The sequence below is a fragment of the Cyprinodon tularosa genome, unplaced genomic scaffold (genome assembly GCF_016077235.1).
Source record: "Cyprinodon tularosa strain WSP-4 unplaced genomic scaffold, ASM1607723v1 ctg85, whole genome shotgun sequence".
Lineage (NCBI taxonomy): Eukaryota > Metazoa > Chordata > Actinopteri > Cyprinodontiformes > Cyprinodontidae > Cyprinodon > Cyprinodon tularosa.
The window spans coordinates 110,784-136,845 of record NW_024039618.1 but is presented as its reverse complement, the minus strand read 5'-3'; the positions used below and the strand labels follow the sequence as shown (position 1 = coordinate 136,845).

The 26,062-nt window shown below is 37.5% G+C and overlaps 1 protein-coding gene across 4 annotated transcripts in view; it reads left to right on the top strand.

Annotated features, from left to right (window-relative positions):
- grm2b (glutamate receptor, metabotropic 2b) overlaps nt 1–26,062 on the top strand; it is a 52,846-nt gene that overhangs the window by 14,446 nt on the left and 12,338 nt on the right. For all 4 annotated transcript variants that reach the window (XM_038273008.1, XM_038273006.1, XM_038273007.1 and 1 more), the window contains exon 3: nt 24,760–25,597. In XM_038273008.1, the coding sequence (XP_038128936.1) occupies nt 24,760–25,597 (838 nt within the window). The remainder of the gene's footprint in view (nt 1–24,759; nt 25,598–26,062) is intronic.

Below are 26,062 nucleotides of genomic sequence, written 5' to 3'. Positions count from 1 at the left end.
TGTGAGAGAACGGCTTGAAGCCCATAGTTGTTTTTTCTTTAGAGGTCACTGGTTTACACAGTCTGTGTTTGTCCCAGTGAAGCACTTTGTGAAGATGAAGGGCATCATAAAAGTGAGAAGGACGAGTGCCAAGGGCCATCCTGTGGGAACATTGAGAAGAGCAGCTTTTCCCATCTGTGGGGTTGCTCCTCTGTTGGCTGGCAGGGATGTGTCCACCTGCCTGTGACAAGGCCAAGGATGAGCCATGGCAGCAACAGTGGGAGTCCAGCCTTCTTCTCATTACCCACAAAGGGATCTGCTCAAAATTACCCCAGCGATGTTTTGGAAGCTTCCACAGTCATCCTGTAGTCTAATACACTTTTCCATCCTTGGTATTTATTTTCTCCAAAATAGCTTTAATTGCCATCAGGGATGTTAGCAGTATAAACCAACCAAGTATGATGACTCAGAAGCTTTGGCTGCCCACACGTTTTACAGCTATGAATTTAAACCAGGAAAATAATAAGAGGAAGAACAATGATATAATTTTCAGCTGTAGTCCAACATGCTTCAAGGATTACTAAAAAACAAGTATGAGAGGTCAACCTTGAAATCTACCTGTTTTTTTCCCCTTAGAAACTACACAACAATGACAAAATGGCTTAGAGCCATATTTTCAGTATTTCTGGACATAAAGGAAATACAGTAACAAGCTGTTGATGGTTTTCAGGCAATCGGAAAAAAATAAGACATATTGTGGTCTTAATGATGGGAGGAACAGCATCCTTTCATATATACCGTGTTTTGCAAAGTTCATAACCATTATCAATATCAAGTGTCTTTTGATAAAATGTTGTGGGTATTCCTAAATGACACAAACACACACACACCCCCACACACACACACACACACACACACACACACACACACACACACACACACACACACACACACACATATATATATATATATATATATATATATATATATATATATATATATATATATATATATATATATATATATATATATATATATATATATATATATATATGGCTCAGGGAGGACACTCTGACTCTGACTCACCATGTGAAGCCAATTGGAGGTTCATTAGGTCAGATATGAACGTAGACATGTTGCTGTTTCAACAATCAGGATTCAGGAGGAGTTTGCCAAAATAGAAGAAACAAGCCAATGGCCCGACTTTGAAATTTTTTAATCAGTGAAGCAACGATTGTGATTTACCTGTCCCGTAGAGACAGACTGCAGGACGGACATCACCTTGATGACGTGGCTTTGTGGAAGTGCAACATTAAAGCCAGAATAAGGCTGGAGTTTCACTTCGACAGAGCCACACAGAACAAGGAGGATTTTTTTCAGCTGTGGGGTTTAAACAATATTTTATGTACTGTGTGAGATGAAGGACACCTAAAATTTAACAAGCTCCTCAATTAATAAATTTTAGCTGTCACTTGTTTTTACAGTAATAGTGATTTTTAAGTTACACTTGTTTTATGTCAATTGTTTATAGGTTTTGAATTGTCTAAATAAAGTGTTGTTAAAAGTAAAAAAAACACTCAGGAGTCCGACAATCAGGTCATTAGCAGGAGTCTGGAAAACAATAAATATATGTGGTAAAATCCAATACTGGACATTAACCTGAACCAACCTTCCTTAATTGAAACATGGTTATAGCAGCATCATGCCATGCTTTCATTTTGTAATGACAAAGGAAGGTTGGTGGTAATTGTAGTTTGGAATTTCACAAATGGAAAAACATTTTTTATCTATTTTGGCAAAGTTTTAGTGCTCTTGCAAGGAAAAATGAATAAAAATCCATCCTTGTAGATATGCAGAGCTTTTAAATATATACTCGAAAAAAGCCTTGCAGGCAGCTGTAGGCTAAGTACAGGGAAAGGTAGCATAGCAAAATATGGAGGCTGAACATGGAAGTCATATATAGATTTCGTAAAAACGGTTAAAGATGTTTTTTTTCCCTTCAATTTATGCACTAACTGTGTTGGTTTATTCAATAAAATCCTGATAAAATGCATTAGAGCCCATGCCATATTGTGATAAGGGATATTAATACCTTTGCGAGGCATTGTAGTCAGATCTTGTTTTTATGAAACATAGTAGCCTGAGCAGAAGGAGGAAGGAAATCCGAGTAAACCAAGAAAATTAGACTACCCCGGTCATACCGCCAGGCCCAGAGTGGCTAACCGGGGGGGACCTGAACAATTCCTGGTGGGATGGTCTTGTTTTTGGGCCGCAAGGGCTGTTGTTTTTTTGTGTTTTTAAATGCTGGTGTTCAGCCATGAGTGGAACGCTTGCGCTGCTACCTCCTTCCCTGGGCTACCTCCCTCTACACTGGCACCTCTTTTTTTGGCAAGTAGCACGTCAGATCAATGGTGTCTGAGGCTGTGTCTGAACATCTTTCCTAACCCCTGCATAGAGCACTATATAGTGGTTACGTAGTTTTATACGGCTGTGTGAATGTCTAGTGGATGAAAAAGAACTCAAAAATTCCCAATAATGCACCTTATGAAGTATTTTGGATCAATGGTCACTAAAAAGAGCATGTTTAACCCAGAATGCTTTGCAAAAGTTCAACCCAGAGGTGAAATAGAATATTCCGAAATAAATTTAAATGTCTTAATTAAGTTCAAATGTATTTTCCATAATGAATATACTAACATCTTTAAGATTATTATTTTTTATGTGATGCAGGTCCGAGAGAGTCAAGGGAAACTGGAGGAAGTGTGATTTATTAATATTTTCAATTATTTTATTTCGCTTAAAGGTTTGGATATCTATGGACACTTATTTATCCAGAATTTTTATTCTAATATTGTTGAAGAATAATGTATGGAATTTGCACTCTTGTTTAAATAAACTTGCACTTTGAAGCAACCGTAACATGTATTAGAAGGATTTTAGGAAAAAAAACAGTGAAGAAAAGCCTTTAAAGAACAATGTGATGTATTAGACTTAACCTGTAAGTATACAATTACATATTTTTCATAATAATAGGTCATTATATTTAGTGGGCTTGTCTGAGGCGTGAAACTCCAGTCCTGAATTAGTGCCACTCCGGCGCTGCATACCACGGTGAAGCCTGCTGGGAAAGCATTCAATCATTTGAGGTGATGACATCTGTCCTGTTATAACCTGAAGTTTAATATTTTTGGTTCGCTGTGCTTTATTAGCTCTGCTGGAGTGTGTTACAGTGGGGGAGGAGAGCTTCTGTCTTTATTGTGTTTCTGCCTCTCCAGAGTTATACAGATGGTGGAAGAAATCCTGCTTTGGTGTTGACTTCAAAAGCCCCTCATTTATTGCGCGATGCTATCCTTGAAACTGTTATGCTGCCACATTCAGAAAGCACATTGCTGCTCTCTAATTATTGCATCTGAATATCATTCAACATCAGGGAAAACATTGTAATGACTGAAAGGTTGTTTGGAGTCACACAGTTATCATAATATGAGTTTATCTGTTTCCGGATGCAATTCAGTAAATTTTTCTCTCTTAAAACGGTTGTTCTCAGTATGGCAGGTAAGTCTACATTCACAGCCTGAATCTGTTATTAAAGATATACTACTGGTGTTATAAAAGTAATGGACTTTATTGCTAAATTAACATAGTTATATTTTTTTAACAAGGGGCTAGAATTAGTGTCTAAATCCTTTAAATGAATAAAAATAAACTCTTCGGAACTACTTGAAAGGTCGATGTGATGAGTTTTGTTTTGCCAGTGGAATGAAATAACAGAGGTCCATCCATCCATCCATCCATCCATCCATCTTCCTCCGCTTATCCGGGGTCAGGTCGCGGGGGCAGCAGCTTAAGAAGGGAGGCCCAGACTTCCCTCTCCCCAGCCACTTCTTCCAGCTCTTCAGGAGGAACCCCAAGGCATTCCCAGGCCAGCCGAGAAACATAGTCTCTCCAGCGTGTCCTTGGTCTTCCCCGGGGCCTCCCCCCGGTGGGACGTGCCCGGAACACCTCACCAGGGAGGCGTCCAGGAGGCATCCTAAACAGATGCCCAAGCCATCTCAACTGGCTCCTCTCGACGTGGAGGAGCAGCGGCTCTACTCCGAGTCCCTCCCGGATGACCGAACTTCTCACCCTATCTCTAAGGGAGAGCCCAGCCACCCTACGGAGGAAAACCCATTTCGGCCGCTTGTATCCGCGATCTCGTTCTTTCGGTCATGACCCAGAGTTCATGATCATAGATGAGGGTAGGAACGTAGATCGACCGGTAAATTGAGAGCTTCGCTTTTTGACTCAGCTCTCTCTTCACCACGACGGACCGATACAGCGCCCGCTTCACGGCAGACGCTGCACCAATCCGCCTGTCGATCTCCCGCTCCCTTCTTCCCTCATTCGTGAACAAGATCCCAAGATACTTAAACTCCTCCACTTGGGGCAGGACACCCCCCCTGACCCGGAGAAGGCACTCTACCCTTTTCCGGCTCAAGACCATGGCCTCGGATTTGGAGGCACTGATCCCCATCCCGGCCGCTTCACACTCGGCTGCGAACCGATCAAGCGAGAGCTGCAGATCACGACCTGATGAAGCCAATAGGACCACATCATCTGCAAAAAGCAGAGACGCAATCCTAAGGCCACCAAAACGGATCCCCTCAACACCTTGGCTGCGCCTAGAAATTCTGTGCATGAAGGTAATGAACAGAATCGGTGACAAAGGGCAGCCCTGGCGGAGTCCAACTCTCACCGGAAACGAGCCCGACTTACTGCCGGCAATGCGGACCAGACTCTGACACCGGTCATCTAAGATTTTCCATACGCTTAACCAGGCAAAAACAATCTGGGATCCGCAGGCCAAACCAAAAGGCTTGTTAGGCGGACACTTGAATATACGGAGTATGGCATCTAAAAATGAAGAGCTTCAACATCTACTCTGCAACTCTAACATCGACTTTCTGGGGCTCTCTGAAACCTGGTTATCAGACAACTCTCCAGATTCAGTGGTAACTATGCCAGAGTATAATGTTTATAGGAATGACAGGGCACATGGGAGGGGTGGAGGTGTTCTTCTCTATGTTAAAAGCGCTTTAAAATGTAGACGGATATACTGGCCAGAAGAAATCCAGCTCGAGTATGTTGGTGTAGAAATTTCACTCTCACCTGCAATGTCTTTTATTGTAATTTGCTTGTATCGTAAACCATCTGCTAGATTGGATTTTTATGACAACTTAAAACTTCTTCTTAATCATTGTGATTTAAATAAAGAAATTATAATTTTTGGAGATTTTAATGTAAACTGGAATGATAAGAAAGCTAGAAAGAACCTGAAACAAGTCACTGAACATTTTAATTTCAAACAGTTAATAGAACAACCTACTCGAATAACTTCACACTCCAAAACTTTGATAGACTTGCTTCTTGTAAATAAACCTGGAAGAATTATCAAAACCTTTAATTATGTAACTGGGTTGTCTGACCATAATGCCATCTTCTTCTCAAGAAAACTTACAAAAAAACGTTTTAATGATTCATATAGGCCAAATGCAAAAGTCTCACCCAAAACAATCATTCCCAAAAAATTACTACCAAATCTAGTGGAAGCTCTGCACAGCTGTGATTAGAACGAAATCCCTCAAAGTAAAGATGTTGAAAATAGCAGCTGTCTATTTCACAAGAAAATTAACGAAGTAATGTTAAACTTTACCAAAAGGGGAAGCCACAAAAAAAGAAAGAGAAATCTATTACCATGGATTAATGAAGAATGTAAGAAATGGATGAGAGACAGAGATGAGCAAGTAAAAAAAATATATGAAATCCCATCTCATCACAGACAGGCATAAATTTACCTCACTAAGAAATAAGGTTACTCAAATTATGCGATAGGCTAAAGCAACATTTTTCATTAACATAATTTCTGAAGCAAATGGAAATTCCAAAAAGATCTGGCAAAGTTTAAATAAATTAACAGGGAAGGATAAAAAAGCAAAACAAGAAATTGAGTTGAAAATTAACAATATTGCTGTGACTGGTCCAGATCTATTGACAAATGAATTTAATAATTATTTTATAAATTCTGTGAGAGAAATAAGCAAATTATTTCCATCTCCTGATCTTAAACCAATGTCCATTGATTTCACACAGCCTGTTTTTAATTTACGCGAAATAACAGGGCCGGAAGTTTCCAAAATTATTAGTTCACTAAAAAATTCGAAAGCTAAAGACATTCATGGACTAGACACTCATCTCCTAAAATTATGCAAAGAGTCCCTTATTGCTCCAATAACTCACATGGTTAATTTATCACTTAAACAGAGAATTGTCCCATCATCCTGGAAACTGGCCACAGTCACCCCACTCTTTAAATCTGGTGACAGTTCAAATGTATCCAATTATCGACCAATCTGTATACTTCCAGTTGTTTCCAAGGTTGTTGAGAGATGGGTAGCAAATATTATAAATGAACATTTAAATAATAGTCCCTTTAACCTACATGCAATGCAATTTAGCTTGAGAGCAAACCACTCCACTGAATCAGCAAACAGCTTTTTTATAGAAAAGGTGAAAAGTCAATTGGATATTTACCCCTGTGTTGGTGCAGTGTTCCTTGACCTTAAAAAGGCTTTCGACACTGTCAACCATGAACTTCTTCTAACAAAATTGTCAGACTTCAATTTCTCACCAGAGGCAATTCAGTGGCTTAAATCATACCTATCCTCAAGAAAACAATGCGTAAAAATTGACAGTATAAAATCATCGGTCTTGGATGTCTCTGTCGGTGTGCCGCAAGGATCAATACTAGGTCCCCTGTTATTCTCCCTGTACATAAATGATCTTCCCAAAACATGTAATAGTGTGAATTTTCAAATGTATGCAGATGACGCTGTAATTTATACTCATGCAAGAAGTGTTAAAGAGGCAGCTTCTATTCTGACCTCAGCCATGGAGCAAGTAAATGACTGGCTTTTTAAATCATGTTTGCTTCTCAATTTCAAAAAAACGGTCTGTTTGATGTTCTCAAAGCAATCAAAAGAAATAAAAAGCTCCAGAGTATTCTTGAGAGGAGAAGAATTACAACTTGTCACAGAATTCAAGTACCTTGGTGTGATACTTGATTCCACTTTGTCCTTTAAAAATCATATCAAAAACTTGCCAATACTGTCAAATTTAACCTTAAAAATTTTAAACAAATCAGGTCTTTTTTAACACTTGGTGCTGCTAGAATTGTTCTCCACTCAATGATTTTATCTCACATTGAATACTGCATCACAAGTTGGTCTCTCACCACAGTTACCAATTTAAAATTAATTGAATCACTGTATGAAAAATCTCTAAAAGTGTTTGACCAAAAACCTAATTCTTTCCATGTATGTAATATTTTAAACAAGTACAATCTTTTAAATTTTGAACATTTTATAAATTTTAAGTATGTATGCTTCATTTATAAAGCTCTACATGGACTAGCCCCACCTCCTATGTCCACTCTGTTCAAACACAAGACTTCAAGTGGCCTGAGAACCAGGGCCTCCTCCAGAGGAGACTGTGAGGTCCCTCACAGAAGAACAACTTTTGGTCAGAACACTCTCTCTGTGAGAGCCACTAGCATCTGGAACACTCTTCCTCTACACATACGGGAGAGCCCTACACTGATCAGCTTCAAAGCCCAACTCAAACTACAGATGAAAACAAACCAGTCATGTAACCACTAAACTCTTAACATTTCCTTGTGATGCTTGTATTGTATGTTATGTTCTTTCTTATGTATTTGCCTGCCTAGGGACTACGGATGGAAACTAGCTTTGTAGCTATAATCCGGCATATTTACATTTATTTTTATACTGATGTTCATTAATGTGCATTGTCCCTATTCAAATAAATAAAAAGAAAAAAAAACAAAAAATACAGGGACCTGACAGCCCGTATCAAAGGGCCCGGCACCCCGTATTCCCAGAGAACCCAGAGGTTTAATTTAAAAAATTTTAGGTTGTTGAAATAGACTCTGAAAGCTAGTTGGATTACATTCCTTTCTCCCATCCCAGTTCATTGCCAAGTAGAATTTCAGACTCTATTATCAGGCTCTCATCAGGCAGCTGTGACCCAAAGACATGAATGCTCGCTGTATATGATCAAATCTTTGGAAAAAAAAAAATCAAGAATGGTCCATATCTTTAAGTTTGTTATCTCCCCAAATGACATACATCATTGTGATTTTATTTGCAGTTAGAATATTAGTTTGACATTATGTTTAAACCTCAGACACAGTATATGCATAATATACACTTGAATAATACTTTTCTCTTCTAAAAATTCTTAAATATCTTTTAAGTGTGATGACAACTGAAACATATCAGTCACTGTATTAAACATCATTTCCAGTAAAGAAGACAAAACTGAATCTTCATCTCTTAAAGGGGTCATAGAATGATTATATAGGGTATTTAGTGCTGACCCTTAAGGTCTCTGAATAGGGGGTGTAACATTGGTTGGGCTGAAAATGGCATATTTGCTGTTGAATGAGCCCTAATGCAAGCCTGGTTAAAAGCCCCAGAGTAAAACGACAGGTTTTCTTCCTTTTATGGTATGCACAGGAATATTTAGATGAGCTGTGCACTGATTGGTTGGTTTACCATGAGTGAAGCTGCTGAGCAAAGAAGCATCATAGCAACAAGCAGTCACTCACTGAAACATCAAATTGTTGATATGGTAGGGTGACGTCCTCTTTTTCCTGGACATGTCCTACTTTTCATACCTAAAAAAAATGTCCAGGGGGAATTTTAATATCGTCTGGGATTTTGGTCGACTACAGTGCAGCAGAACCGAGCCGTCAGCTCCAGGGCTGGTCCGGGAACCCCAGCGGACGGGGGCAGGGAGCCAGTGGGGGACGGACCAACCAAACCTGACCCGGTGACAGTAGCCCCGGATCTGATGGCACAGTTCGAATGCCCGGTCCGGGCCAGTCAGCAGCCCAGCTACCCTCAGATACCCAAATCTGGTCACCATAGACATGGTATCATTGCTATCAACGGCTTAGCACCTTAATAATACCTACAGCTTGCGGTTGTGATGGCCTTACGGTCGGAACAGCCACTTGTTTCAGTAAAAGAGGTTTAGCAAATCCTGCTTTGAACTGTCCAAGATTTTGAAAGCTGCCTTCTGTAAAATTCTTAGAGCAAATGAACAGCTGAGCATCAGACTTTGCAGGAACCTTCTGATAGACAAAAATAATCCATGCCTGTCAAGTCTTCCGTTCCTTGGCAAGATTGTAAAAATGTTCCCCTTTCTCTGTGCAGCCTAGAACACTGCATTTACGCCCATGGTTTTGGCTCATTTTCAGTAGAGAAACTGTCTGCTTTGTAATTCTTTTAGCAGTAAACCCAACTGTAGGTTAAACAACTAAACTGGTGTCTTACATCTACCTCTATTCATGAACCTAGTGAGCCAGTGGGCTGGTCTGTTTGTCAATTTTGGGGTGTGACAAAAGTACAGGCCAGGACCAAATAAGGCAACATCCCCGAATTTACGTCAATTCGTGGCTTTGTTTGCATTCGCCCGTTTTATGGTGTAAGTTTAGAATTATGACATTTACAGAGAAAGGTGTTGATGGGGTTTCAACTCCTCTGTACGTCCATTTTACCCACTGAACTATCGTAATGCATCTATGACAATGTAAACTCGGTTTTGCATTCTATGACCCCTTTAACAAGGTATCTATGAATGTGGCAATTAAAGACCATCTTTGTTTAACTGTCCTGAAGTTTTGCAACTTGGTGTAATGACAAACAAAGCCGGTGCATTTCAAAGTAAAATGATGACAGAAAAAGATTGTGCAAAGATTACACAAGCATGTTAGGTGGAAGATAAAAATATGGTTCCCAAGGAAACCAATGTCTGGATTTTACTCAGCTATTAAACAATGTGCTGCTTTGAAAACACATCTTTAAATGTCTCTCAGTAGAGGAAGTTAAAGATCCACAATGCTATAAACTCACCACTAAAACCAGATATTAATGTACACTTTATGAAAAAGGCTTTGCATGTTTTCTAAATAACTGCTTGAAATCTGATTGAATTTTTATCATTTTAGTTCAGTTAAGATTAACTAAATGATTTCTGTTAGAATGTATGGTTTTCATATTTGTATTGTTTATTTTAATTATGTTTTCTCTGCCAAGATAGAACCTCCTACTGTAAAATTAAACCATTATGATGGAAAAGACAGCACACTGAGCATAGCAGATCAAATTAATAGGTAGGATGTGGTGCTATATTATCTATTATATGCAACTACAAGTCATGTAGTGAGTTATTCACATGCAACAAACTAATAATTTTGAAATTCTGACTTTTATAAGCCGCTGCAAAAGGAGGTTCTTTAAGTTTTGACAGAAAACATATAATGTCCAGCATTAGAAAATCTAAATAGTCAGTTAGGGTATAAGCTTTTGTAGAGTCTGTATATTTATTTTAACATTATTACAAAAATGTAGGCTGATTTTGTCATTCTGGTATTATCTCTTGTTACTTTGTTTTCCTGTAGATGGGGGATACCATTTGACAATATTTGACAACTTATATAAAGCTGTATATGTTCATAATATAAAGCTGACCAATTATATGTTGTTACAGCAGAGCTGAGCTGAGCAGATGCAGTGGATGACATCTAATGAATCTACAGCAGAGCTCAGTTTGACAGGAACCTTAGGGGTATACAATGGACTTTCAATGTTGAATAAGAAAAATGACATGACATACGAGTATGAGACTTTCAAAGGTTGCATCCATCTTTTAGTTTTTCATAATACTTCTGCATGAACAATAAACTGAGCTACTATTACAATCATCTTACCATTTAGTTGCCCAAATATGCTTTCTGGTCTAAAGCAATGCTTAGTGGCTCATTTGTTCCTGTTATATAAAACACCAGCAACCTTTACCGTTTCGCTGCAAGGACTCATTTTAAAACTAATATATTTCTGTTGGAGGTTTGTGCCAGGCGAGGGGGAAAACAATCTCTTTATTGTCTTTTATGAAAGGGAATTCCATATTTCTATCACTTCAACTGTATTTGCATGCAGGGACAGCTGCTAAAATAACGGATTCAAATTTGAATGACAGGAGCATATAAGATATTAAAATTATGAATATTTACAGCCCCCCCCCCCCCCCTCCGAGTATCTGTCTGTGAAATAAGATTGTTAAAATAATCTTCAACCGTTCCTGGGTGTTTAAAATCAAAGAGAAAATACATTGCAAAGGCTTTCATCTGACTTATTGCTTCAGTAATCACACTCCCCGTATTCAATATTTGTCTCCATATATTAGCAGCTGCTCCCTGCATATAAGCAGGGGCTCTGATATTGCTAAGAGACTCTGCCTGGACAGAGGAAACACTCAGGGATGAGAGTAATATACATTTCTAGTGTCACTAATGAACCTCCTGAATAATGGAACCAAAACAAGACATCAAGTTTAAAGACAGTGGCCATAACTAGAATACAAAATGTTATTTTAATAAGGCTATTATTTTTTGATAAATGTTTCCAAATATTGTGCTAAATTAGGACACTTGCTGCAAACTGCTATGTCTTCTACTGTGGTAAATCCAAAACCTTGTAAAGCCAGGATTTAAGTATTTTTAGAGTCACCATGCAGTGTAATCAGATTCTCCTTAGCTAGTCTTTGCTGTTGCTTTGTGACAGAATAGGAGGGAAATACTGAATGAGGACAAACAGAAGGCAGCTATCACACACTTCAGTGCCATTCTGAAAGGTTTGCTGTCAAGCTTCTTCAGGAATATACTGAGGCAGACATTCCTGCGAGAGGAAACTACCTTATTATGCAAGTATGACTTCCTGAGAGCTGCTGCCATGTTAACTGCCAGTAAACATTATGTTAGGTTAAGTTAAATTGATGAAAATAAGAATCTATATATTACATATTTCTTAACATATATATTTATTTGATTGTAATTTAGATAAAGATCTTACAGTGTATTTGCTGTATAATAATCCATGTTTTTTTTATTAGGAACTGAAGACAAGGAGAGATTTAGGAAGCCAAGAAAACCTACACATTGTGTTCAAATATATCAGTGCTTCAAGAGATATAAAGCAAGTAATAAAATGCACGTTGATATATAAATATAATCATGTAGATGGCTTATAAATGGTACATGGCCTGTTCTGATATAATGCTTTATCAAGTCTGTCATAGACTCAAAATCTTGGAGCCAATATTCAAAGCAGACAGATATGGATTAGTTCAAAACAAGTCTTTATTGAACACTCAATGTGCGGCTGCTTGTCAGCTGGAGCAGATAAACCGGATCCTCTGTAGGAACAGAAACTCAGGTCAGTGACTGATAACAACTAAAAGAAAATAGTCACTGACCTGGTTCAGAGTGGAGCTGATGCCAGTCGACGCTGAGGGGCAATGAAGGGAATGTCCAAAGCTGAAGTCGTAGCAGAACCAAATTCACAGACCAGAAGATCAGAGAGCCGATGAGGTACAGAAGGAGAATCCAAGCAGAGGTCAGAAGAACAGTCCAAGTTAGGTGAGCCAGTATAATCCAGGAATCAGTCCAGAACAGACAGATTAACAGAGCAGACAAGGGCAAAGCAAAACTCAAGATCCACAGGGCAGAAACAGGTCACAATCAGATAATCAGAACAACAAACAGAATGCTAGAGTTACTCTCACCAAACAGCTTGAATAATCTGGCACTGGTTGCTTCTTCTACTTTTTGTTTAATGGCAGATTGCAACCTTAACTTTTTTTGATGATTATTTCATATCTATATCTATATCCATCTATATATATATCTACATATATCTATATGTCTATATTTATATATCTATATCTACATCTATATATATATATCTATATCCATACTGCATTTCCTTTATCCTCTCTCCTATTGTTCCTATTAATCCTTTCAAATTCCATTCCCTTCCTATTTGTCTTGTTTTTTGTTTTAATCTTATCCTCTCTTCATCGTATTTCCTACAATATAATAAAATATGTTCTACATTTTCTATTACTTTACATTCTATACATTCATCTTTTTCACTTTTCTTTAATAAAAATAATGTTTTATTTAACCCAGTATGATCAAATCTTAGCCTTGTTAAAATAGTCTCCTCTCTTCTATTATTTCTAACCACACACTTGGCATTAATAGATTTCTGTACACTATAATAATTTCTTCCACATTTATCCATGTTCCATCTATTCTGCCATTTTTCCTTAATTTCTTTTTTAATTATTGTCTCAGCTTCTCCTTCCTCATACGGTATGTTTATAATATTATTTGTTCTGACGGATTTTTTTAGCTATTTGGTCTGCTCTTTCATTTCCATTTACTCCTACATGGGCTGGAACCCAACAAAACTTTACACTTATATAAAGCTTTTGTATTCTGAACAAACTTTGATGTATTTCTAATAATAAATCTTCTCTGTCTGATTTCATATTTTGGATACCGTAAAGAGCTGCCAAAGAATCAACACAACAAACCACTCTAGTCGGTTTTACTTCCTCTATCCATTGTAATCCTATAATTATTGCCATCATTTTTTGCTGTATACACTGACCTCTGATCAGGTAATCTCCTCCCAGTGCTTACCTCCATCATTGGAATGTATATTTCTATACCTACTTTTCCTTTATCATCTTTAGATCCATCTGTATATATATCTAAATAGCTATAATTTTTAGTTCTTATTTCCTATTTTATATTCTTCTGATTTATCTTTTATTATCCATCCAAAACCTTTACTCCTTTATAACACTTTTTGCTATATTTTCATTGCCACATTCCTGTAAACGACACCAATATGTAACCATAAGCTGATCTTTCCCTGACCCCCAGATTCCACATACTCCGTCAGCGCTCCGCTCTGCTCCGCCCCCCTGATGTACGTCGTGCAGAGCGCTTGTCTTTCATGGAAATCAATGAGAGCTGTTCCACATCCACCGCTACTCCTCCACACGTCTCCGTCCACGTACGTCTTCTCCGTCCGTCACCGACAAATTACGGAGCCGAGCTATTTTTTGCTCCGCTCCGGTCCGGCCAGGTCAAGATCCGCAATTGCAATCGCACCAAACAGGAAAAAGAACCTCGACAAATTCCGGTTCGTCAGATTAAAATATAGCAGCAACAGATCGGTGAATAGAAATTATAGCATAATTCTTATATATATATATATATATATATATATATATATATATATATATATATATATATATATATATATATATATATATATATATATATATAAAAAACTAACACTGTTTATTTTAACTATTGGTTATTCACCAACGAGGAAGCAGATTTCTCATCTCCATCAAAATATTTATTTTATACCGAGGGACTTAAAGTTTAATCAAATCCATTCAAAAGAAACTTCTTATTACAGGAATGAAAAGAGATGCTGAGTTTGGGAGTAGAGAACAAGTTCATTAAAAAAAAGCTGTTTTGAATCATCCTTATCCCCGTTACAAAAATCTACAAATATATATTTATATATTTGGGCAGAAACTGAACATCTGCTGGATGATGGTGGGATTTTTTTTAATATGTCATATTAAATTAAGCGCTCACAGGGTTCATACAGGAATGAGTGATGACTAATTTATTGCTATTTTAATGCTATTAGAAATGATTTTAATGCCATCAACAAGAACCATGTACACACGTTATTAGTGTACATGAAATATGAAGGAGCTGCAAGCACAGTTCCATGACTCCTGTATGTATGTAAACACGCACACACACACACACATAAACACACACACATATACTATATATACGTATATATATATTCCCTAGCTTTTTCTCCGCCTCGAGCTTCCTTTCTGAACATACGGCTTTATGATCAGTTCCACGCAAATTAATAGCGATATAATATATCTGACGAAATTGTTTTATAAGCATTTTTTTATTAAAGAATTATAAATACTTCGATAAACTTATTTAAATGATTCTAGTGCCAATTAAGGCCTTGATTTAAAGAAAAAATGAATGAATTGTAATTATTTTTAATGATCCGCGGAAACCCTGGTTCATCTCGCGCATGCTCTCTACGATCTCCAAGGATTCAGAGCAGAGCGGACGGGACCACAGCGGCGGCTGTAGGCTTTGCTTTGCGCAGGCGGTCTGGAGCGCAGCGGAGCGCTGACGGAGTATGTGGGATTTCAGGGTAAATACACGCAGCATATATAGGAGCTGGAAACAGGTGCATCAGATTAGCAGTGATGAGAACCCAGGCAGAGTTAAACAGGTGGAATGAGCAATCAAGCCAGCCACCATTGCCAGGATCATGACAGTCTGAGGACTTCAAAGAGTGTCACGCTACATTCAGTCAATTACAATTCACAAATAACCATAAAATATAAATATTAATAAAATGCAATATAAAAGAAGAACGTTTTGGCAATTCAATTTAAAAACAGCCTGCTAATAAAAATGTCTTCAATGTGGAATTAAATTTAACTTTTTTCAATATAATTCCCAGAGTGAGATTACTTTAGAAAGTCTGAAGCAAAAACAGATAAATGGCTTCAACTTTTTACCCAAATGCATCAAATATCCTTTGTTTTTCCCCTTAAAGAGCTTGAAGCACATCTGTGTTATCTGCTGCAGGAGGGTTTGGTGAAAACTGTCCATCACAATTCAAAAGGTTAAAAGAGATATTTCATTCATATTTCACAGAAATCTAGCACCTTTTTGAAGTTTTTTGCTCAGACAAAGGGAGAAACTCTCAGAAAAGCTCAAAGAGATTAATTTGTAGCTGCATAGCCATACTCAATGCAAGATGATACTCTTTTATATATTTGTTGTTTAATCTTGTTGCATTTTTGATGTTTTTTGCGGAGTGCAGGATTCTGTTGAATACATTCACGTTAGGATTTATCTATAAAAAGGTCACTGGTAGTAAAATTAATTGTTTCTTTTTACTACTCATTTTTGTAACAACGACAGCACATAAGTCTTATAATTTCACAAGGTTAGAGCATGTAAAGAGATTTTTTTAAATCATTCCTCTTTGCACAATCTCCCTAGATTAACCGGAGCCCTGGATTATCTCTTATGCCGACTTTCTTTCAGCTTGCCCTACACTTTTTTTCCCCAATAGGATTTGTAGCTTTGTGGATGAAGATGCTAATGTTTGAATATAAATTTTTTGTAATGTGAACTTTCTTTTATTTATTTGGACACATATTTTTGATTGTTATCCTGCTAAAGACCTTACCTTTTAAGGTTTCTGACAGAGTGAAAATTTATATTTTTAGGATTAATTGTTTGATGATTATGAAGAGTTCACAATGACTTAAACCAAGACACTGTTCCACTGGTCTTTGGGAAGAGAAACAGTCCTCCCAGCATCACAGAATCTCTATCATACTAAGCAGTGGCCATGTTTTATTACAGATGTTGTACCTTAGTCTTATGAAAGACTCAACTGGAGTTTTTCTTGCCAAAAATTGCAATTTTGAGAGCTCAACATGCATGTGTGAAAAGGACACAGGCAAATTTTGTGCGTATCAAATTCTAAGCATGTATACATGAGCAGAAAGCTGAAAATTTTTATTCAAAAATAACTTTAGCTTCATTCATTTGATACGCAAACCAGTCAGCAAGGGTTTGATTGACTGACCAGTGAAAGAGAATGCTCCACAGTGCAGTCTGCAACCACTTTAACATGGAGGAAAACAGTTTAGCTATTTCTCACTGTCCTATATTATTTGTCCTTCCACAAAGTGATGACAGAACATAATCTCATTACTCTTTATCCTTGATACCGGAACTGTTACAGACTATTTTTTAAATGATCAGGTTTCCACCATGTTCTTCAGCAATCAAATTTTTTGGAGACAAGCAACTTAAGATCATGATTCCCACTATTGAATCCTCTGTGTTGGGTTTCACCCCAGTGGCGATGACTGTCATTGTCACTTGTAGCACCCTTTGTGTTGTCTCAATTAGTCTTAACTGACCAAAGCATGTTGTCACTGTTAACCCCAGATTCCACATCCTCTGTCCCCGCCCGCTCCGCTCTCGTATGTCGTGCTAAGCACTTGTGCAGTCATATTAATGTATGAGAACTGTTCCACATCCACCACTACACCTCCGCATGTCATCGTCCATGTACGCCTTCTCCGTCCTTCACTGTCAAAATATGGAGCAAAGCTATTTATTTATTTATTTTTTTTTATTGACCGGTCAGGTCAAGCTCCGCAATTGCAATCTCGCCAAATAGGAAAAGGAACGTCGAGAAGATCCAGTTTGTCAAATTAAAATGTGGTAACAACAGATTGGTAACTACAAATTAGAGCATAGTTCTTATATATTTTGAAAAACTAAGAACGTTGAATTAAATTATTGGACGCACACTAATGGTACTTCAACATACCAGGAAGCTGATTTATCATCTTGATCAAAATATGTATTCACTGAGGCTTAATTGATTAATCAAATCCAGTCACAACATCTTTCTTCAGAGGTCCAAGGTCCAATCTAAGTCAGTAAGCATGAGAGACAAGGTAAATTTAGGTCCAGAATCTGTGACCTTGAAATCAGAACCCAAGACAATAGAGGTTGGGTGGTCCTGGGGACTTAGTCAGAGCAAACAAGCTTTAGGCAAAGGTCATAAGATGAATCCGGTAAAAAATCTAGGCAGCAAACTTAAAAGCTTTGGCAGAAGAAGACAACAGACAATCTCACACTGAAGCCCCTGTTACACCTTGACGATTTATACAGCGTATACCTGATGTACAAAAAAATTGGCAAAAACGCAGGCATACGTCGGATTAGTTATGGAATTTTTTTTTATGAGTTATGAGCACGCTGAAGCATGGTGAAACACGCTGGAACACGTCGACATGCGGCAAGTATGTTTTGAGCATGCTCAAATTGCCCGATTTATGCTAGTATATGCTCATACGCGAGCCATAAGTTAGCGGTTAGTTATTTGATCATTGACATACGTCAAGTATAAGTTACTCAGAAGTTGTGTTGTCTAGTTTACCAAAACCTATGAGTAACGTGTGCATAACTTTGCATAACCTATCAAGAACTTATCTTAAACGTATATCAACGTATTTGACGTGTTCCAGGCGACCACTGAACGTGTTTCTAACTTACAGCTACTGTATACCGGCCGAGTGGCGGCGTTTTGGTGTAAAAGGGGTTTCACAGGAGGAAATTGTCAGTACTCCTCCAGACTTCATCCCCATCGTAGGGTGAGCGAGAAGATCCGTGTGATGGATCCTCCATGAGTTCACGCCTACGACCAACAGACGCTGAAACTGCTGTGACTGCAAACCTTCTTTCTTTCAATTTCTTCCTTTTATTTATGTTTTTTTTTTTTATGGGCGGGTGGTAAACAGCAGCTAGGTTAATACCACAATCAAAGAAATATTTTTATGCAGACCTGGTGCCTCCAGGCTCTGGGCTCCTGCTCCTGAGGGAGGGCAGCTTTAACTGCTGCTTCGTAATGTTCATGAAATGATGCTTGTGCATCAAAATTGAAAAATACATTGAAGGTTTAGCGAATGCCAGCATTTTAGGAGATTCTCAGACTGGCATACGCTGGCTAAATGGGCAAGGTGTGACAGGGCCCTGAATGAGACCAGGAAAGTGCTTGTGTAGACAGGAGCACAAGTGCGGACAATAAGCATGAACAGAGGCACAGGTGAGAACAATAGTTAATCAGTAGCCATGAGGGCAGAATGAAGCAGAAACAAGACAGATCATGACAGAGGGACATTGATTACTATTCGGAAATAACTAGAAACTGTGAATAACTTTTAAAAAATTCTTTTGAAATTCACTTTTAAAAATTCTTCATTTGTTTTTTTTTTGTGGTATTATTAAAAAGTTTCTCTGAGAATTGTATTCAAACCTATGATTTTTAAGTTTGATTGTCAGCCCTCAATTAATCAAATATTTTAGCTTTCCCGTTGTGAGATTACACTACAGAAAAAAAAAAAAAATCAATCTATTTTTTTCCAAGTCTTTACCAGAGGTAGCAACAGTTGTGATGTAATTTACAGAAAGAGAAGGGAACAGGTAACAATGAGCCCGTTGAGATGCTGGTGTCCACCTGAGAGAAGAGAAATTGAAGTCCAGATGATGATGTAATGGATATGTAAGATTCCGTTGGTTAGTTCTCAACTGATGTGCACCTGTGGATTTACCATAACTTCAATGCACTTCTCCTTTTGTGTCTCTATTGAAAAACTTAAAGTAATCAGCCGGAATATGGGGAGGAGATTTTTGGTTTATCCTTTGCCACAATCTCCAGATGTCTTTGGGTATTCTGTTTTTCTGTTCAGACAATAATTTGCTGGCATAAAAATGAAGGATATCCAGCCATTATACTTAACAGTAGGTGTGTTTGGGGTACACATTTATACACCACCAATCTCTGAAACAGCTGGATTAAGCTGGTAAGAGTTTCATCACTCTGAATTAAATCAGTGGGCTTAATGCAACACTGCATACATTTTGGCCCAAGTAATAGCTTAATGTCAGATATTGTTTCCTGTCTTTTTGTATCGGATGCACTGATTATTTCCGGGTGTGCCTGACCTCAGTAAAAATGGCCAGCCACACCTGGATTAATCAGTATGAAAAGATGAAAAGCAAAAGAGATGCCTTCATTTCAGGAAGTACTGAAGTTGTGCATAGAGCTCATTACGTTAAAAGCAACATGTTTGCACTCAGGGACAAATACCTTAATGCCCCTGTGGTCCTATGAAACCAGAACTGATGTATGTGGCCATAAAGACCAGGGTACATATGGAGTGTGGGGTACAAGCGTGGCAGAATTTTAATGTCTATATTTCTGTAAAGCGAATCAGAAGGAATTTTACAAAATAAGTGAGATCATTTAGAATGAACAATATTTGGAAATAGAGAAGTTTCTGTACAACTGTGTATTACAAATAACTAAGATCTCCTGATCTTCAGTAGGTTTGTGCATCTTAAGACGAATTCAAACATCTGTACATGCACAGCAGACTTTCAAAGAAGGAGCGAATGATTTACGTTTACAATTCAGCAGCAAATTCAGTGTGCAAACCATTTTTTGTGTGTTTGCCTTAATGAATTTGCATATCATATTTTAATGATCAAACTGTGCCCATTAATGGGTGGAAAATATGTAGATGTACATATTTAGACATGCAAAACAATTTTCCAAATTTAGGCTGCAGTTTGGCATCTTTTTTAGAACTCCTTATAGTCAGGTGCAAACCGACACAAAATTAACTACAATCATTGTTGCCACAAAGGAGATATTGGTACAAAGTATTTGGTGGAGAGAGATTCTGTGCAAATATAAACATATTTGGATTATCATAAATAAGAACAGTAGGGTAATATTGAAAAAAAAGGGGGGGAGGTGCAACTCCTTCTCATTGCAATAGGATTTTTTTTAACTCCCTTGGTATAATAAAATATAAGCGTGCACAAAGCATGCCTAACTTAATTCAGTTCTTAACAGCTTACCTTGTTTTGCATAATAACATATAAAAATGCTGTTGAGAGTGGCTGGTGGAGGTGAATCCAGATGTTTTGAACATAATCTGCTTTTATATCAATCAGACTAAAATAAATTTTCTCGTTGTGGTATATATATATTCTTTATATATTTAACTTTAGCTAGTTCTCTTTTTGTATTTTCATTTTTGTTTGTAGTACTTAAAAGTCACCTATTTCAGCTACCCTATAAATATTATATAGAATTTTCATACTTATATTTTAAATTATTATCATTTTAACCTCAGACTCCATTGACGGAACCAAACCTGTTTCTTAATCTTTACATTTGTGCAGCAGTCTTTGTAGATCACTAACATTCCCTCTTATTGCGTGTACTAGAAAAAAATCAGATGCGTGAATTACCACCACTTAATTGGAGTCTTTGAAGATTAGGCTCTAAATTGGTTGCAAAGTAGGTCAACAAAAACAAAGGCAATGTTTTGAAGTTGCCATCGAAAAACCCTGTTCCATAGAAACCTGAATCAGTTACACAAAATATGTGAGCAAGCAAGGGACAAAATTCTAGTACTGCAAGCTTTCTCTAGCAGCTTGTGGAACTCTAATCCTGTAGTTTAGAGGCATTTACTTCATTCTGAAGAATTGTACGTAAACCTCAGAATTTAAAGAACTATTATAAAATGAGAAAAAAAAAGTACTCTAAATTTTCTGGCATTTACCAAAACAATTGTGGTGAAATAAGAAAGGTTTTCCTATATTGGTATACAGTACACTGTAATTAAATATCTGGTATTAGTTGTATTTTAAGTCACAAAAAAACAGCAATCAAATTTTGGACTATGAATCAGTCCAAGTCAGTGTCAAGTTTAGAAAAAAAACCTCAGGTTTCATGATGAAAATTAACTTTTCTCTCGCTGATCACAACTAAATATTTTGCATGCATTACTGGAACCAGATTTAGAAAATTGAAATGAGAATTAAGTGATACTAACCTGTGTAGAGATCAGTGGTGGAAAGTAACAAAGTACATTTACTTAATTAATGTACTTAAGTATTTTTTTTGAGTATCCTAACTTTATTTGAGTAATTTTTTAGAGGGTACTTATAGGTTTCACTCCACTACATTTCAAAGTGAAATATTGTACTTCTACTCCACTTCATTTAAAGGAAGCTGCTACTTATTCATTTTTAAATGCAGTTTCAGCATTTAAGATAGCAGCCCTTAGGATTGAATTTGGAAACCACTGTTTTAGAGATTTAATGACATTCCATTATAAATTTTATCAAGCTCTCTTTTATTGAGAGTTGTTGCCATGTGACCAAGTTTTTCAGTAGGATGAGTTGTGGTTTCTTTGTGGTAAGAGATTCAACTTTAAACCTCTATTTCGCAGTGAAAGTCTGAGAAGAATCAAGACAATCCTGTTAAGTTGTTGCTTTGTTTTAAAATAAGAAATAACAATCAAAATAGCTGCCCATTAAACCACAAGATGGTTTCTGAAAGTTAAATAGTACTTTAAAATGACTCTGAAAATTAAACTGAAAATTACACAGAAATGTACTGATATTAGAAATTTTAATTTGTATTTTTGAATATAAATACTTTAAAATGCATGTTCTTCTGAACACTTAAGCATTTTTTAAGTGAGTGCTACAATACTTTAAATTGAGTAGATGTTTGACTGAGTAACTTTTACTTGTAGTTGGGTAAGATTTAACTATGAGTATCAATAATTTTACTCAAGTACTACAGTGTAGTACTTCGTCCGCCACTGATAGAAATAAAATTTGGCACCTCTGATTGAAGGTTGTTTACAGTTGCTTAAGTTCATTAAAATAAGCTGATGACATTTTCTCGGGAAATGCATGCGATAGCTGTTAACATTAAATTAGTGGTCTGACTGACATTCTGTTTTACAAAAGTTTGTTAAAGTACAAGCTCTTGGAATAAATTGAATACAAAAGCTGATTCTGCTCTAAATAGAATATGGTGTAATGGTAGAATGAGTGAACTGAATGGCACTCAGTGTGAGTGTAGAAGCTTCCAATTAGATCTGTGGAGATGCCTTGTTTGGAAAACCTCCAGGCATACAATGATGCTTGGGGGAGGAAACAGCCATATTGAAGCCCATGGGTTTTCACTAATCACTACTGTGTCTCATGAGGTATGCTGCAGAATGACAAGTTTTTGCTGCATCCCTGTCATGGCACTATGATGCTCTGTGAGAAGTAATTGCAGAGATTTCTTGTTTAAAGCTGCAGTCTGTAACATTGAGGAGAGAGCAGACTCCAACTGAAAATTTGAAGAAAAACAGGTTTCACGCCACTCCCCCACCCTCTCTGCTTCACTCAAGCTCCACCCCTCTCACAGCATCTGCGCGGCTACCGCATGCCACCAGAAGGGGGGGTTTGGGGGGCGGGATTCAGCGTGTGTGAGCTGTGATTGACACTCCATCAGACTGTGATTGGTTGTTTTGACTCGTCCCGAATTATTCTTTCCAGATTGAAATACAGGCAGTAGGCGGTACCAATTGAAGCAGTTTTTTTCACAGGTTACATATCACATGTACTGCTGTCTGGGCATAGGGACAGTTTCAGCCAATATGACAAAAAAGTGATTTTTAAAAACTTACAGACTTCAGCTTTAAACCACGCCAGGCAATTATTTCAGCATTTTAGTGTTTAACATGGATGGCACACTGAGTTTTCAGAAAAAAGAGATTTGTTATTCATCCGTGGTCACCATATCACCACCAAACCCACAAGAAAATCAATATATTAGTCTGGGTAGAAGGATATAGGAACATTTCAAGATAACACTTTTCAATGCTTATTTCTTTAAAAAAAAAAATGCCTGTAGTGGAAAAACCATTAAATGCACTAAAAGCCTTATGTGTGGACAGTTATTTGTGTTGCTTCCTAGTGAAGCAAATTTGTAATTCCCTTTTTTTTTCTACATAAAGAAAAATTTAAGGTAAAAAAACGTTGCATCATAGCAGAGTTTTTAGCTGCTTTCTCTCATGGAGCTGAAATAGAATACCAGTAAGTAGATACACATTCAAATATAGCATCAGCCTTTATTTAATAACCATGGGTAAAAGTGACTCTATATTTTATGTGTTACCATCACATATGTACCATGAACAATATGCAAAAACGACTAAATTGTTAATCTGAGAAATATACACAAACAACAATATTTAAAAATATTGGGAAAATTTTAGAATCAAACAATTTGCAATATTCCAGTTACATGAATAAATAAAGCATATAAAGCAAAGCAATAAATAATACCATCCAGTTGTCTTTACTGTACACCTATATATTCATTCTAATAAAAAGTTCAACTGTCTTGATAAGATTTCCCAAACATTAGATAATTTGTTGCCAAAACAACAGTTTTTTTTATTTAATCTACAGTGCTCACAATGGATCAAACTTATCTAAATAAACAAAAGTTTCAGTAAGGAAAGTAATACTAATAAAATCCATGGCATAATTGAGGTATGGCACAGTAAACACATAATTTGAGAAAGTATGGCACAAGTATGACAATGGAAGAAACTTCTGGACTTCACACATTTTACCTGGGATAATGAAAAATACACCACAAAACTGTAACAAAATGATATACGTACGGAGCCAAATAGGGTATTTCTTTGTCTAGGAGGAATAAAAAACTTCTCTTAGATGATTGATTTTTATCATAATTTTTTGTGTGTTTTTTATTTAAAGTTACACCGTTTAAGTTTTAACATATGCTTTAACTTAATTTGAGATATATTATTAGATTTTTCAGGTCAATGCCCAATACTTGTTGAGAGACAATGCTCAGTGCAGGCTGCTGTTCACAAAAAACCTATTGATATAACTTGGAGGATCATTGAATGAGTCACCCAGGAACTTGCTCTACGGCAGTCGGAGCTCCCCTTCAAAATCAGAGCTTACCCAGAAGAGCTTACATGACACTTACTTGATCATATGTATTTCTTTGAAGTACGATTAATCTAGAGGGATGAAATTGGTACTTCCTCATAACTTTCAATCTGCTGGTCCAAATTGGACAAACACAAAGGTTGTCTGACACATAGTTATGTCATGCTACATGTAAAATGCAATGGGTGGCTGAAAATGATTGCTGCAGATCACCCTCTATGAATGTACCAAAATCATGATATGAAAGTGCTTTTCTTTGGCAGATACAAGGAGTCTGTTTCTTCTGTGTACTTTATATCAATGGAGCTTTTGAGAAATTAAAGAAAGCAGTGAATAATGGCTATCCTCTTTTCCAGGTGGCCAACCTCTTGCGTCTGTTCCAAATACCTCAGATCAGCTATGCCTCAACTAGTGCAAAGCTTAGTGACAAGACTCGCTATGACTACTTTGCCCGCACGGTGCCTCCAGACTTCTACCAGGCCAAGGCCATGGCCGAAATCCTGCGTTACTTCAACTGGACCTATGTGTCAACAGTAGCATCCGAAGGCGACTATGGCGAGACTGGTATTGATGCATTCCAACAAGAGGCCCGCAATCGGCAAATCTGCATCGCCACTTCAGCAAAGGTTAGCCGTTCAATGAACCGTCAGGGCTACGAGAATGTGATTCGCTCCCTGCAGCAGAAGTCCAACGCCAGGGTGGTCATCCTATTCACCCGCAGTGAGGATGCTCGTGAGTTGCTGGCAGCTGCTGCTCGAATGAACACCTCATTTATCTGGGTGGCCAGCGACGGATGGGGAGCACAGGAGAGTGTAGTGAGAGGCAGTGAGAGTGCAGCAGATGGGGCCTTCACCATTGAACTGGCCTCCTACCCAATAAGAGAGTTTGAAGACTATTTCACAAAGCTAAACCCATACACCAACACGCGGAACCCATGGTTTAAGGAGTTCTGGGAGCACCGATTTGCCTGCAGCCTTCAGGACCACAGCTGCAGTGAACACAGCTTACGAGATGGAACTTTTGAGCAAGAGTCAAAAATCATGTTTGTGGTGAATGCTGTGTATGCCATGGCCTTCGCTCTGCATAACATGAGGCAAGCAGTATGCTCCAACACATCAAAGGTCTGTGATGCAATGAAACCAGGCAATGGCAAAAGGTTCTATAAAGAGTTCATCCTCAAGACCAAGTTTGAAGGTGAGCAAATAACCAACAGCATACAAAGGTACACACAATTTCAGCCTAAAAAAGTGTAAATTCATCAATTTAGCAATGTGTTGTCGAGTAAAATGCATGTATAATTTCACTTATAGTCTTGAATTTGGAGAATGCAACAGATGTTCCAATAATACCATCTTCTAGTAGATAATTTACCTGCCCAATTTTAGTTCCTGGATTTTCTTTGGTGATTTTGAAATAATTATTTCATGTTGTTCTATGCTTAAAGGTTGGTTCAATGTCAGGAAATCAACCATTTGAAATGGTTTTGATGAGATCCAGTCAGAATTAAGGCAGAAGTTTGCTAATTGGCTCTAAAATACCTAGGACAGATTCAACTGCTATACAGTGAAGCACAAAGTTACCTGAGGCATTTAGCATGATCAGCAAACGTCAAGAAAAAGTCAATAGACATTCATTTTTCTACATCAAGTCAGTAAAATT